The 16457-nt window shown below is 46.5% G+C and overlaps 1 protein-coding gene across 1 annotated transcript; it reads left to right on the plus strand.

Annotated features, from left to right (window-relative positions):
* The first annotated feature begins 10111 nt into the window (after positions 1-10111).
* On the plus strand, positions 10112-11068 carry LOC141078408 (olfactory receptor 56A4-like). The gene has a single exon (XM_073565144.1). It carries the CDS (start codon positions 10112-10114, stop codon positions 11066-11068), a length of 957 nt encoding a protein of 318 aa, XP_073421245.1.
* Positions 11069-16457: the final 5389 nt, after the last annotated feature.

A 16457-nucleotide genomic window follows, 5' to 3' on the forward strand; every position in this document is an offset into this window, starting at 1 on the left:
AAGTAAAAGCACTGAGTCGTCATTGGAGGCTCATGTTCATGAACCACACCTTTCCTTGTGTCCTTCACCCCAACCAAGATTGAAGGATGACGCAGGCCATACTACTGATTACTCCATGGAGCTGTTTTCACATACCATGCCTGGATTATCAAGTCAAATGGTGAATTACCCAGGCCAAGATGAATCTGACATGGAGTGCACTGATGCACAGCCGCTGATGGATGATTCTGCTGGTACATTCACTTAAAGCACTACATTGTCCTCGCAGTGTACAGAGCCAGATTCTGACCCTGATGAGACTCAGGTGCCCCTTCCCGCACACTATACCACCATACACGGTGACACAGAGAAAGGTGCACATGACATAGAAGAGGAGGTGATGGATGACCCAGTTGTTGACCCAGATTGGCATCCATTGGGGGAAGAGGGTGCTGCTTCCAATAGCTCAGATGAGGAGCATCCACAGCAGACATCGACATCGCAACAGCTGTTATCTGGCATGCCCGGAGCACTCCAAAGACAGGTTCCAAACATCAAAAGAGTTGCTGGACAGCTTGTCCAGAGGGTCAAAAGATCACAGCGTGCTAGGCCGCAAAATGTCTGCCAAAGTAGGAAGAGTGCAGTGTGGCACTTTTTTGAACAAAATCCTCATGATCAGGCCAAGGTTATCTGTAAGAAGTGCGCAAAGACCTTTAGCCGAGGGAAAAATCTGAAAAATTTGAATACCAGTTGCATGCTTAGACATTTAACCAGCATGCACTTGCAAGCGTGGACACAACACCAAACCTCAAGTGCCACATGTGCAACTGATCACAACGAAGGTAGTCATCAACGCTACATTGTTTCCCCCACTGTAAGCCCACCGGTTAGCACAGCAGCAAATGTTGAGGTGTCGTTGCAAGGCCACAGCAGTCAGGGAATCCCACTGTTATATCAACGAAAGACTGATTCTAGGCCATCAGAAAGAACACCAACTCCATCACCATCATCAACCCTCTCTCAGTCCGCCCTGTCCACCGCTACTTCCACCATATGCAGCTCTCAAGTCCAGCTCACCCTCCCAGACACTATGAGTAGGTCAAGAAAGTACTCAGTCTCTCATCCGCATACACTGTGTTTGAACGCCCACATTGCCAAACTAATCTCGTTTGAGATGATGCCCTTTCGGTTGGTGGAAAGCACAGCTCATGGCCTATGCAGTACCATGCTATGACCTACCCAGTCGCCACTTCTTCTCTCGCAAAGCCATCCCAGCCCTCCACCATCATGTGAAAGACCGCATTGTCCATGCACTCAAGCAGTCAGTGAGCGGAAAGGTGCACCTCACAACTGATGCATGGTCCAGTCGGCATGGCCAGGGCCGTTACGTGTCCATCACTGCGCACTGGGTTAATGTGGTGGATGCAGGGTCCACAGGGGACAGCGGTGGTGGGACAGTGCTGCCTAGCCCACGGTATAGGAAACAGTTGGCTGTAGGCGTTCGACCCTCCTCCTCCTCCTCCAGAAGCGAAAGCTCGTCCACAGAGCGCAGTCGTACGAGCACTCCATCTGCAGCTGCCACTGTTGCACATGATGTGTCCCCCTATCGAGCAGCTAGTGGAAAGCGTCAGCAGGCTGTGTTGCAGATGATGTGTTTGGGCGACAGACACACCGCCGAGGTGCTGGCCGAGTACTTGAAGCGACAAACTGAGTCATGGCTGGGCAGTGTACTTCTTGAGGCAGGCAAGGTAGTTAGTGATAACGGCCGTAATTTTGTGGCAGCCATAGCCCTTTCAAAACTCAGCCACATACCTTGCTTGGCTCACACCTTGAACCTGGTGGTGCAGTGCTTCCTCAAAAATTATCCGGAGTTAACAGCCCTGCTCCAGAAGGTGCGAAGACTGTGCGCGCACATCCGCCGGTCGCCTGTACACTCCGTTCGTATGCAGAAGCTGCAGCGATTGCTCCACCTTCCCAACCACCGCCTCATTATCGACATTGCAACAAGGTGGAACTCCACCCTGCATATGGTGGAGCGGCTGTGCGAGCAGAGGCAGGCCATAATGCATTTGTGGGAGGATACACGGCCAGGCACTTTGAGAGCAGACATGGAGTTGACAGGCGTGCAGTGGTCGAAGCTGAAAGACCTTTGTAAAGTCCTTCAGTGTTTTGAGGAATGCACACGGCTGGTAAGCGCAGACGACGCCATCCTAAGCATGAGCATCCCACTTATGCGTCTGCTCATGCAAACTTTGACGCACCTTAAGGAGCAGGCGTCTGCAGCCAATGTTGATGAGGAGGAAGAGGAGGAGGGAATCATTGATGACATTCAGCCATTGTCTGCTCAGGGACCTCTCCTGGACGAGGTGGAGGAAGAAGAGGAGGAGGAGGATGATGGGGATGATTACTTAGGGGAGGAGGATGCATCTCGTGGGGCAAGTGAAAATGTTGGCGTGGCAAGGTCTGGTACAGGGTTTGTGCGTGACAGGAGGGATGTGGATTTGCCAGAAAGTGCTCCTCCACCCAGCACTCGCAGTGTATCATTGACACCGGGAACATTGGCCCACATGTCAGATTATGCCTTGCGGATCCTAAAAAGGGACCCCCGCATTGCCAAAATGATGAACGATGACGACTACTGGTTGGCCAGCATCCTGGATCCACGCTATAAAGGCAAATTACAAAACATCATGCCACAGGAGAACCTTGACCTAATATTGGCTAATAAACAAGCAACTCTGGTAAATCGGTTGCTTGAGGCATTCCCAGCACACAGCAGCGGTGATGGTTCTCACACGAGCCGTACGGGCCGGGGGCAGCTTGGCAGAGGTATTCGTGGTGCACACAGCAGAAGTGGCGTTGGAGACAGGGGTTTCATGACAATGTTGTGGACTGATTTTTCAAATACCGCTCACACAACTGGTAATACTGCATCGATGGAAAGTGACAGGAGACAGCAGTTGTCAACTATGGTTACAAACTACTTTTCCTCCCATATCGATGTTCTCCCACACAGGTCATTCCCCTTTGACTATTGGGCCGCTAAACTGGACACCTGGCCTGAATTGGCCCAATATGCCTTACAGGAGCTCGCTTGCCCAGCTGCAAGTGTGCTATCGGAAAGAGTCTTCAGTGCAGCTGGATCAATCCTGACAGAAAAAAGGACCCGTCTGTCAACCCAAAATGTGGATGATCTAACCTTCATTAAAATGAACCACGCATGGGTTTCCAAGGATTTTGTCCCACCTTCCCCTGATGACACATAGGGTGACAGAAAAATGGCTTGCTTTGGTCCACCTCTTCCTGGTACTTCACCTATTTCGCCTTTTGCATCAGTTGAATGTCCAACATCAACATATGCCACTTTCTAAAACTCCCTAACTGTGCTGCCTCCCCCCCATGGCCGGGGTCACCACCTAGCGCACGACACCGTGCGAGTGCCGTTGCCCTGGACAGGTGGGTAGGCCGACTCTTGGGCGCGGGCACTGGCACAGGGTCCCTCATAGTGCAATCAAGTGTCTCTGACGGCGGTGGTGCACACCCGCCATCAGACACACCGCTGTACTATGAGGGGCCCAGTGCCAGTACCGACGCCCACGAGTGGGCCCCCCTTGCTTGGCCAGGGCCCCAGCATTTGCAATCTTTACCTCTCCCTGCTCCTCCGCTGTGTAATCTGGGCCGTCAAATCCATACTGTGCCTGACACCATCTGAGCCTGCCTCCTGAGACATATATTTTGAATGTGTACGCTATCCATACATGTTATCCGGGGATACGGTACCCTTTCTAACCTTTGTGCAATGACGTGAAATCCATACTGGGCCTAACACTGTCTGAGCCTGCCTCATGCTGTATAGACATATATTTTGAATGTGTACGCTATCCATACATGTTATCCGGGGATACGGTACCCTTTCTAACCTTTGTGCAATGACGTGCAATCCATACTGGGCCTAACACCGTCTGAGCCTGCCTCATGCTGTATAGACATATATTTTGAATGTGTACGCTATCCATACATGTTATCCGGGGATACGGTACCCCTTCTAACCTTTGTGCAATGACGTGCAATCCATACTGGGCCTAACACCGTCTGAGCCTGCCTCATGCTGTATAGACATATATTTTGAATGTGTACGCTATCCATACATGTTATCCGGGGATACGGTACCCCTTCTAACCTTTGTGCAATGACGTGCAATCCATACTGGGCCTAACACCGTCTGAGCTTGTCTCATGCTGTATAGACATATATTTTGAATGTGTACGCTATCCATACATGTTATCCGGGGATACGGTACCCTTTCTAACCTTTGTGCAATGACGTGCAATCCATACTGGGCCTAACACCGTCTGAGCCTGCCTCATGCTGTATAGACATATATTTTGAATGTGTACGCTATCCATACATGTTATCCGGGGATACGGTACCCCTTCTAACCTTTGTGCAATGACGTGCAATCCATACTGGGCCTAACACCGTCTGAGCCTGCCTCATGCTGTATAGACATATATTTTGAATGTGTACGCTATCCATACATGTTATCCAGGGATACGGTACCCTTTCTAACCTTTGTGCAATGACGTGCAATCCATACTGGGCCTAACACCGTCTGAGCCTGCCTCATGCTGTATAGACATATATTTTGAATGTGTACGCTATCCATACATGTTATCCAGGGATACGGTACCCTTTCTAACCTTTGTGCAATGACGTGCAATCCATACTGGGCCTAACACCGTCTGAGCCTGCCTCATGCTGTATAGACATATATTTTGAATGTGTACGCTATCCATACATGTTATCCGGGGATACGGTACCCCTTCTAACCTTTGTGCAATGACGTGCAATCCATACTGGGCCTAACACCGTCTGAGCCTGCCTCATGCTGTATGGACATATATTTTGAATGTGTACGCTATCCATACATGTTATCCAGGGATACGGTACCCTTTCTAACCTTTGTGCAATGACGTGCAATCCATACTGGGCCTAACACCGTCTGAGCCTGCCTCATGCTGTATAGACATATATTTTGAATGTGTACGCTATCCATACATGTTATCCGGGGATACGGTACCCCTTCTAACCTTTGTGCAATGACGTGCAATCCATACTGGGCCTAACACCGTCTGAGCCTGCCTCATGCTGTATAGACATATATTTTGAATGTGTACGCTATCCATACATGTTATCCAGGGATATGGTACCCCTTCTAACCTTTGTGCAATGACGTGCAATCCATACTGGGCCTAACACCATCTGAGCCTGCCTCATGCTGTATAGACATATATTTTGAATGTGTACGCTATCCATACATGTTATCCGGGGATACGGTACCCCTTCTAACCTTTGTGCAATGACGTGCAATCCATACTGGGCCTAACACCGTCTGAGCCTGCCTCATGCTGTATAGACATATATTTTGAATGTGTACGCTATCCATACATGTTATCCGGGGATACGGTACCCCTTCTAACCTTTGTGCAATGACGTGCAATCCATACTGGGCCTAACACCGTCTGAGCCTGCCTCATGCTGTATAGACATATATTTTGAATGTGTACGCTATCCATACATGTTATCCGGGGATACGGTACCCCTTCTAACCTTTGTGCAATGACGTGCAATCCATACTGGGCCTAACACCATCTGAGCCTGCCTCATGCTGTATAGACATATATTTTGAATGTGTACGCTATCCATACATGTTATCCAGGGATACGGTACCCTTTCTAACCTTTGTGCAATGACGTGCAATCCATACTGGGCCTAACACCGTCTGAGCCTGCCTCATGCTGTATAGACATATATTTTGAATGTGTACGCTATCCATACATGTTATCCGGGGATACGGTACCCCTTCTAACCTTTGTGCAATGACGTGCAATCCATACTGGGCCTAACACCGTCTGAGCCTGCCTCATGCTGTATAGACATATATTTTGAATGTGTACGCTATCCATACATGTTATCCAGGGATACGGTACCCCTTCTAACCTTTGTGCAATGACGTGCAATCCATACTGGGCCTAACACCGTCTGAGCCTGCCTCATGCTGTATAGATATATATTTTGAATGTGTACGCTATCCATACATGTTATCCGGGGATACGGTACCCCTTCTAACCTTTGTGCAATGACGTGCAATCCATACTGGGCCTAACACCGTCTGAGCCTGCCTCATGCTGTATAGACATATATTTTGAATGTGTACGCTATCCATACATGTTATCCAGGGATACGGTACCCTTTCTAATCTTTGTGCAATCACGTGCAATCCATACTGGGCGTGAGAACGGCTGGCGAGCTGTTAAGGAAGCTACAGCACCTGTCCAGACAAGTACAGGGATTCCCTAGCGAGGAGACTTATTTGATTGTTTTCTATGTTGGGACAGCAATTTTTGGGGAGCACTATACTCTGGAGAATGATAGATGGGGCCCACCATACACTGGAACATTCCAAAGGTGGACATCAGACACTGGAGCAGCATTTACAGGGCCCATTATACATTAGAGCATTAGAAATGGGGCCCATTATGTTTGGAGCATTATTTGGGCCCATAAGACAGTGGAGCTTCATCCATGGGGACCAACATATACTGTAGCATTATGTGGAGCTCATCATATACTGTTTCAAACATTATATGGGACCAATGATTCTGTATGGACAAATAGATGGGCCTCGTCATGAGATGTAAAAAGTGAGGTATTTTTCATTGTACTATACCGCTATTTCTCTGCCGTATCGGAGCATGATGAGTTGTGGTATGTGTTAAAGGGGCGCTCTTTCGCCCAGGGCACATGAAAACCTGCAGCCAGCCCTCCCCCCCCCACAAATTTAGCCAAATAACCCCCATTTTTCAGTGCGTAACTTGTATTATGAAGTTAATTAAGGTTGACAAGCTTAAGTAAGAAGAATTGATGCTTTTGGCATTCAAATGGGCACTGTAGGTGTGTTTCCTGTCCTCCTCTCACTGCTGACTTTTATTCCCCATTGACTTACATTGGGTTTCGTGTTTCGGGATGACCCCGACTTTTCCCTATAATCGGACGATCTTGCTCGACCCGACTTTTGGAAAAGTCGGGTTTCACGAAACGAAACGCGACCCTAAAAAAGCAAAAGTCGCTCAACTCTATTTACTGGTATGTACTTACTGTACATGTTGGGAATAAATGAAGGTTAGGCTGACTCATAGCCATATACCCAACTTACTAATGAGATGTCTTCAGTAATGAGCTTTCTAATGACCATAACACATCATGTTAACTCTGAGGAAGACATTTATGCCACCTTTGCAGAACTGTGCTCTTTAGAGTTTTGTTACAGGTTTTCATGTATAGAAATTCCCCAAAGGGAAAAAATTTCAATCCTATAAAACTGCAGACAGACGCTGCGATCGATGCGGATTCATTGTGGAGGCGATGCTCTGTCTGATCAGGATCCCTGTGAGGTGACCACACGTTCTGCCACTGGAGAAACCAATCACAACTACAAACATTTCCAGAAGGTTCGGCGGGTGGGCTGACTGGTATGTTATGCTATGTTTTCATTAATATCATTAGATTTAGCAAAATGTTTACACTTTTGTTATACTGGTTTATTTGTAGCTAAAATATTTACTCTCAATATAATATTAGCGATCAATACTATCCTATAATGTCCACATAACAATGTCTTATAATTCAAAATCCATACTGTCTGCCAGTTACTACATACCTGTCTGCAATCTCCCTACAACTCTCACCATACTCTAAATGCACATGCTATATTGTATGAAGAACACCCCTCTCTTGCTTTTCTGTCCAACTCCTCTGAGCCCTTCTGTCCCTCTGACTCCTCTGACCCCTTCTGTTCCTCTGACTCCTCTGACCCCTTCCTTCCCTATGACTCCTCTGACCCCTTCTGTCCCTTTGACTGACTCCTCTGACCCCTTCTGTTCCTCTGACTCCTCTGACCCTTCTGTCCCTCTGACTCCTCTGACCCTGTGACTCCTCTGACCCCTTCTGTCCCTCTGACCCCTTCTGTCCCTCTGACTCCTCTGACCCCTTCCTTCCCTATGACTCCTCTGACCCCTTCTGTCCCTTTGACTGACTCCTCTGACCCCTTCTGTTCCTCTGACTCCTCTGACCCCTTCTGTCCCTCTGACTCCTCTGCACCCTTCTGTTCCTCTGACTCCTCTGACCCCTTCTCTCCCTCTTACCCCTTTTATCCCTTTGACTCCTCTGACCCCCTTCTGTTCCTCTGACTCCTCTGGTCCCTTCTGTTCCTCTGACTCCTCTGACCCCTTCTGCCCCTCTGTCCCCTTCTGTCCCTCTGATCCACTCTGTTCCTCTGACTCCTCTGACCCCTTCTGTTCCTCTGACTCCTCTGACCCCTTCTGTTTCTCTGATCCCTTCTGTCCCTCTGACTCCTCTGACCCCCTCTGTCCCTCTAACTCCTCTGACCCCCACTGTTCCTCTGATCCCTTCTGTCCCACTGACTCCTCTGACCCCTCCTGTCCCTCTGAAGTCTTTTTTGCTAGCTCTACATTATTATCTTTTCACCTTGCAACTTGTACTTCAAGGTCCTGTCCTCATTTTGCTTCTTCACAGCCCCATTTGGTAAATTATGAGCAAAATAACCAACTCTGCTGATAACAATTCAATGGCATTTTCTCATAGCATCAGCATTGTGCTATTACAATACAACATACAACGCACAATATATGGTGTTTATTACTAACAGGTTTTCTCTGAATATTTTCTCCTTTTCAGTCTATACTAAATACAACAATTAAGATAACTGTATAACAACTGCTGTACCGGTGCCAACTTCTGTGCCATACACTGCACTGCCTCCACCTGTGCCAGTCACTGCACTGACTCTATCTTGTGCTGACCACTGCACTGCATCCACCCTGTGCTAGTTACTGCACCTAGTTCACTGCTTCTACCCTGCGCTGATCACGGCACTGCCTCTGTCCTGCGCTAATCACGGCACTGCCTCTGTCCTTCGCTAATCACGGCACTGCCTCTGTCCTGCGCTAATCACGGCACTACCTCTGTCCTGCACTAATCATGGCACTGCCTCTGACCTGTGCTAATCACGGCACTGCCTCTGTCCTGCGCTAATCACGGCACTACCTCTGTCCTGCACTAATCACGGCACTGCCTCTGTCCTGCGCTAATCACGGCACTGCCTCTGTCCTGCACTAATCATGGCACTGCCTCTGACCTGTGCTAATCACGGCACTGCCTCTGTCCTGCGCTAATCACGGCACTGCCTCTGTCCTGCACTAATCACGGCACTGCCTCTGACCTGTGCTAATCACGGCACTGCCTCTGTGCTGTGCTGATAACCCTTGGTTATTAGATACCCTGGAATGTCTCATTTTATTTAGACGTGTCCCATCTGAGATGACAAGTGCTGCTGAATACATTAATGCTATAAAAATAATAATCTTTGTACTGTACAATCTTCTTTATTTTATAATAATTTTTGTTTTATATAGCGCTAACATATTCCGCAGCGCTTTACAGTTTGCACACATTATCATCGCTGTCCCCGATAGGGCTCACAATCTAAATTCCCTATCAGTATGTCTTTGGAATGTGGGAGGAAACTCACACAAACACAGGGAGAACGTACAAACTCCTTGCAGATGTTGTCCTTGGTGGGATTTGAACCCAGGACTCCAGCGCTGCAAGGCTGCAGTGCTAACCACTGAGCCACCATGCTGCCCTTTGAAAGATTTGTAAGAATGCTGAAAGTTCTGCCTGCAATTATGTCTAAAAATTCATGAAAATGTTTAAAGAAAGTCAGTGATAAAAATTTACCTTTTAAGGTTCTTTTTTGTCTCTTTTAACACTTTAGGTCGCATGTTTTACTGGTTTTGCCCATAAATCCATAGGGATTTGTGAAGATAATGAACTTAGCTACATATCTTATATCCATCAGATACCGCTTTACCTCACACTAGACTATTACATCGCCTATAACTGTTCAGAATCTCTGCTCCCACTGAAAAACCATGACTTATATAAGAAAATAATTAATGTATCTTGTATAATTAAAGAATCATTCTTTTCTTTTCATTTATAAATATCTTACAGACTTTTGATCATATATAACGTTTTAAGAGTTAAGGAGATGGAGAACATGTCCAGGGTAAACACAAATCTTGTTCTTCTTGGAATTGTGGAGATGGAAAACCTCAGGTATCTATATGCCACATTGGCAATTGCAATCTATATTTCAAACATGACGCTGTCTTCGATAATTGTATATACTGTGTGGTTAGAAGAGACCCTCCATGAACCCATGTACATCTTCATAGCCAACTTGGTCGTCAATGTCATGTTTGGGAATTCGGTCATTCTACCCAAGGTGGTGATTGACCTTCTCTTTGGGTTGAACACCATATCGATACCAGCGTGTCTTATCCAATCCTTCTGCAATCAAAGCTATGGTTCTCTTGAGTTGTTCACCTTTACAGTCATGGCCTACGACCGATATTTAGCTGTTGGACACCCCTTGAGATACCCAACTCTGATGTCTAATGGAAGAGCTTACTGGATACTATTTGCTGTATTAGTCTTCGTCTCCTTAAGTATTGGCATAACTGTGTTTTTAGCCTCCAGGTTATTCATTTGTGGAGTGTATATTAATAATCTCTACTGCGAGACGATGTCTCTTCTAAATCTGGCTTGTGATGACACATCCATCAACAACGTCTTTGGCACCACCTGGACGGTGACGGTGGTGGTAGGCTGTATACTCGTAGTGATCTACTGCTACATAAGGACAATTCTCATCTGCCTGGAGATCTCTGGGAAGGCTTATCAGAAGGCCATGAACACCCTGGTCACCCACATAGTCACATTCTCTACTTTCATGGCCACCAGTCTTTTTGTTATATTCCGATACAGATTGGGCAGTGGTTCCCTCTCGACTGTTGCCCATGTTGTCATCTCCATAACAGGTCTAATTGTTTCTCTAGCCTTAAACCCTCTAACATATGGGATTCGGACTGAGGCTCTTAGAAATAAAATTATTGTTAATTTACAAAAAATTAATTTATGCCAGAGAGTGGCGATAATGAAGTAACTTTAGGAGATCTACCAGCTGAAAAATTATCGTGGTTCATTTTTGCTGTACTAACTGTTATCTTATTAAAATCAAACACCCTTTAATGTAGGATTGGTAGATCTGATCAATTGATCACACTCCCGGAACTGTAATTCCATGATTGTGCAATTGACTCCTTATTTTATCTGCAGGTTCTCCAGTATATTTGATGGCACCAATAGAGAAGTCTACTGGGCTGTTCTTGCCATTTGATTACTGCAACACAAGAAACTACGGCATACTGCTTTTACGTAACAAAAACCCCACAAAACTTGTCTGGCTTGTGCTGGAAAAGCATTGGGGGCAGCAGCGTACCATCATTAGTAGCAGACCACGCAGCTGCTATGGGGCCCGGACAGGTGAGGGGGCCCGGATGGGTGAGGGGGCCTGCGACGGCCGCTGCGGTTTGGCAGCTGTGCTGACACAGTACTATCTCCTTTAATTAAATGTAAGCGCCGGCCGCCGGCCGCTGTATACCCCCTGGCCCCTTGAAGCTCCCCTTCCTTGTTTCCTGGTCAGCAGTTGGCTGAAGTCTCTGGCTGGATTTGCATAAGAACACCACGCCTCCTGGCAGCCGGAGAGCAGCACACCTGCATTGCAGGAAGCAGGAAGCAGAAAGCAGAAAACATTCATGAGCCTCTCTCACTCAGGGAGAGGGACACACACACAAGACGGTGAGCCCGGCTGGGGTTGGATTTATTTTTGTTAAATGTGTCCCCTCACTGTGCTGGCAGCCTGGCACTTTACATTTACAATGGCTGTGGCTGCACTTTGCATCTTAGGGAGGGGGGCCCGGCTGCACGCAATGTGGAGGGTGGAGTGGGCCTGTTGATTTTTTTTTTTGGGGGGGGGCATTCAGACTTTTGCTATGGGGCCCAATGATTTCTATGTACGCCCCTGATTGGGGGCTCAAGGATCTGGACCTTTCAGGATAGATTTCTTTACAGAAGAAAGAGGCTTTGTTCTTAATTCAGTTTTAGTGTGTCTTTGGTGGGAGATTTACTGCTTGAGATAAGTGAAAATTTTGGCGCAATTTGCACCCAAAAAACGTCATATATCGTGTGAAACAGACTTATCACTTATGTCAGAGACCTTTTGTGTCTTCTCCTACACCGGAGTGTGGTCGTCACAAAAGAGAATGGTCGTGTTGGAATTGGGGCATGGTCCCAAAATGTGTCACCGAAGAGATGGTATAAAAATGATAGTCATGTGCTCAGGATTCTGAATCGGTAATTATACGCGGAACCAACAAATAGAATAATTGAATAGTTTGTACCTCGTCTATGCTTGGGATTACAATACCCGATGGAAAATACTGACCATAAGGACTGATGTTGGATTCATGTGTTTCATATCTTTGTGTAAAAATGTTTGCAAATGGAAATCAGTCCCATCTATTGGAATCAAAGGCGTAGTCACATCTCCAAGATCCTATCCCAATATGTAATAATAATATTAAGAAATACCTCCAAATAGGAATGTAGTATACTTCTGATAAGCTATGACTCTTACCCCATGTGCAGGGCATTGCAGTTGCTTAGGTATCCATGGTGACAACCACTAACAACTAACTAACTCCCACTGAGCGGTCATAACCATGGATACCTAACCTACTCTAATGCCCTGCACATGGGGTAAGCGACATAGCTTATCAGAAGAACTATGCTACATTTCCAATTGAAGATATTTGCTGATATTACTATTATTACACCTACTACATATTGAGATAGGATCTTTGAGATGGGAATACTCATTTAAGCCAACCTGCCAGAATAAAAATTCAGATATTTTGGGTAAATTAGATTCTTCGATGTGAATCAAATGAACCGTTTATAAAATCTCCGTTGTCTCTAGACCTAAATGCACAAATAATAAATGTTGCAGAGAAGATATGAAAACAATATAATTTCATAGTCACTCACCCAGTCGCTCACTTGTTTCCCTGCGGGTCCTTGCATGTCTTCCTAGGTCACACACTCCAATCCAGCCTTGGTCTCCTTTTCACTCTTTGGCTCGGATTCAACTTGCTTTCTGACGTCACGGTGGGCGACATATGCCATGATGACAAAATTAGGGATGAGAAGACCCAAAGATGTTCAAGTTCGTCAGGTTCGGCCAAATTTGCTAAAAAGTTTGTTTTGAGTAAAAGAGCTTGACGCGAACTTGAACCAAAACACAATAGAAGTCAATGAGGACCAGAAGTTCGGTGCTTTAAAATGACTGTAAAATGGTCATAGTCAGGGCTAGGGGGCTGCTAATGGGAGCTAAATATGGGGGTAAGGGATAAATTTTGGGACAAATCCAAAAAGCTTGTGAAGTGAATTGGATTAAAAAATCTTTTGACGATGAGGTCTTGTACCTCAATGGTCGCGGACACACGGATGGCACAGTGAGACTGTGAATAGTCAATAAATCAGTCAATTTGGATGAAAGTTTTAGAATTTCTGGCTATAGATTACCATAAAATTAGTAAGCCTGACAGAGGTGACGCATAGGCGCTCACGCCCTCGGTCCTCTCTTGATTGATCCTGCGCATTGCTTTGGGTGCGTTGGTTGATGAGTCCAGGCTGCCGTGATGTTTTCTCGAGGCCTCATCTCACCCATTTCCATTTTCAGAGTGCTCGGCAGCTGCTTAGAAGAGCCCATGGCTGCTGGTTTTTGGAGGAGGCTGGGTCTTTATAAGGCTACTTTTACACTTACTGCTTTTTATGCGGCCCATTACTGCGGCCCGTGTCGCCGCATTTTTTTACGGTCTAGTGCAATAACGGACCGCAAAATAGCTTGTGAATCGCTGTTTTTCATTTTTCCAATACTATGGAAATAGTATTGGAAAAAAAACGGCGTTCCGGAAAACTGGAAGTCACGGTTCCGTTTGTTTTTACGGCCCCATTGATTTTCAATGGGGGCCGTGTCCGTACACCGTGAAAAAGATCGAGCAAGCTCGATCTTTAATCACGGCTGCAAATAGGGCCCTCACGGCCGTATGGCACACGGTGCACCGTGGGATTATTGCGGGCAGATTTTGCCGCCCCATAGAAATCTATTGTGGCCGCAAAATTGGCCCGCAAAAACACGGTAAATGTAAAAGCAGCCTTAAGCTGGGAAATTTGTATCACCTAGCCTTTCCTAACGATGATAGTGAAGAAGCCATAAGTTCCCTAGCAGGCTGATTAAGGTCTGAAACCTTGGTCGCACAAATCTCCAAGGGTGCCCAAATCTTTGCATCGGCCCATTGTCATTATTAAAAATGTAAAAAAAGACTATACTTTTTGGGGGGCTAAAATACAAAGGAAATATGTCATCTTAGACCTTAGGCCTTTAAGCGATAATTTCATCCTCAACTTACTTAACTGTTCACAATAACAGTAATTTTGACCAGAGGTGCCCAAACTTTTACTTTTTACATGCCACTGTATTTTGCTAGACATACTACTTGTAAAAAATCTCTGTAGAGTAGAATTATTTTTTAGACACACTACTCGCAAAAAAGCACTGGATGGTCCACCGAACCACAGAGCGAAGTACGAGGAGGAGAAGGCAACATGAACAGAAAACCACCCAGCAATCCTCGGTGGTGGTAGGACATGTGCCAAAATGCTTTCTGCCTCAGGCCCAGTGGGCAGTTGGGGAGATAGAATGTCCCTGCCTGTGTTTACTGGTCAACATATCGGTGGTTTTGTGGTCCTTGCCACTGATGTTGTTGAGCGGTGCACACCTTATTTTGTCTGCAACATGTTCGTGCAGGGCAGGGATGGTCCGCCTGGAAAAGTAGTGGTGGTGAGAACCACATACTGTGTGCCAGCCACTGCCAGATGTTTTTTTTTTAAACTGTCCATCTCCACCAGCTGGAATGGCAGCATTTCAAAGGCCAAGAATTTTGAAATGTTGTCATTCAACTCCAAGGCATGTAAGTAGGTAGGTGGGTACATTCTGTTCCTCTCCAGTCACCATGCGATGGTGTGGACCTGCTCAGTGACACAGCTGGTGGTGGTGCTGTCATATCCTCTCTTTACAGGGAGCCAGGTGGCTCTGCTGCTCATGATCACGAGGAAAGACAGAGGCTGAAGCAGAAGAGGGAGCAGGAGGAGCCTCAGATCTTTCCTGGTTTTTCCGGTGTGTACTCCACTGCAGCTTGTGCTTTGCTTGTGCTGAGCAGATGGTGCTCAGGTTAAGAACATGTATACCTCACTTCAAACTCTAATTGAACAGCTTGCAAACCACCTGTCATTTGTCGACAACATATTGCCTGAAGACATGCCACTCCAAAGAAATTCTTTGAGCTAGCTTTGGTGTGCTCAGTTCATTGGTCGGGGGGCAGTAGCAGCCGACGTACTGGTTAGGGGCTGGCCACTCCCTGCCTTTTGCTGTGCAGCTAGGGCAGCATGACCACCACCTTTTCCTCCGAACTGCCCACATCACTGGTCTTGACTCCATGTGGGGTCTAGGACTTCATCATTCCACGCATTATCTTCCACCATCTCCTCAGCCCAGCCCTCCTTGCCGTTCTTGCAGAAGTCACTGCTGCATGACTTGGGGTTCAGACTGCTTGGCTGACTCAGAATTTTTTTTGCCACACTACTCGTATAGACACAACGGTACAGTAAAATTATTTGTTTTCCCTATGCATGGCAAACAGACAGATGCAGAATAGATTTATTTTTATGCACACTGCTTGTACAGACATGGCTTCAGAATACAGTGGCTTTTTGACACAGTACTCCCACAGGCGGCACTGGAGAGAACACACAGCGGCTTTTTGAACAGTACTCCTACTAGTGGGATTGCACAGTACTCCTATTAATGGGGTTGCAGATTACACACAGTGGCTTTTGCACAGTACTCCTAGTGGGGCTGCAGAGAACACACAGTGGCTTTTTGCACAGTACTCCTACTAGTGGGGGTGCAGAGAACATACAGCAGCTTTTTGCACAGTACTCCTACTAGTGGGGTTACAGAGAACACAGTGGCTTTTTGCACAATACTCCTACTAGTGGAGTTGCAGAGTACACACAGTGGCTTTTTGCACAGTACTCCTACTAGTGGGGTTGCAGATTACACACAGCAGCTTTTTGCACAGTACTCCTACTAGTGGGGTTGCAGTTTACACACAGCGGCTTTTTGCACAGTACTCCTACTGGTGGCATTGCAGATTACATACAGCAGCTTTTTGCACAGTACTCTTACTAATGGGGCTGCAGATTACACATGGCAGCTTTTTGCACATTACTCCTAGTGGGGCTGCAGAGAACACACAGCAGCTTTTTTGCACAGTACTCCTACTAGTGGGGTTGCAGAGAACATACAGCGGCTTTTTGCACAGTATTCTTACTAGTGGGGTTGCAGATAACACACAGCGGCTTTTTGCACA

Source organism: Dendrobates tinctorius, unplaced genomic scaffold, assembly GCF_039654945.1.
Source record: "Dendrobates tinctorius isolate UK_male_01 unplaced genomic scaffold, ASM3965494v1 ptg000557l, whole genome shotgun sequence".
Lineage (NCBI taxonomy): Eukaryota > Metazoa > Chordata > Amphibia > Anura > Dendrobatidae > Dendrobates > Dendrobates tinctorius.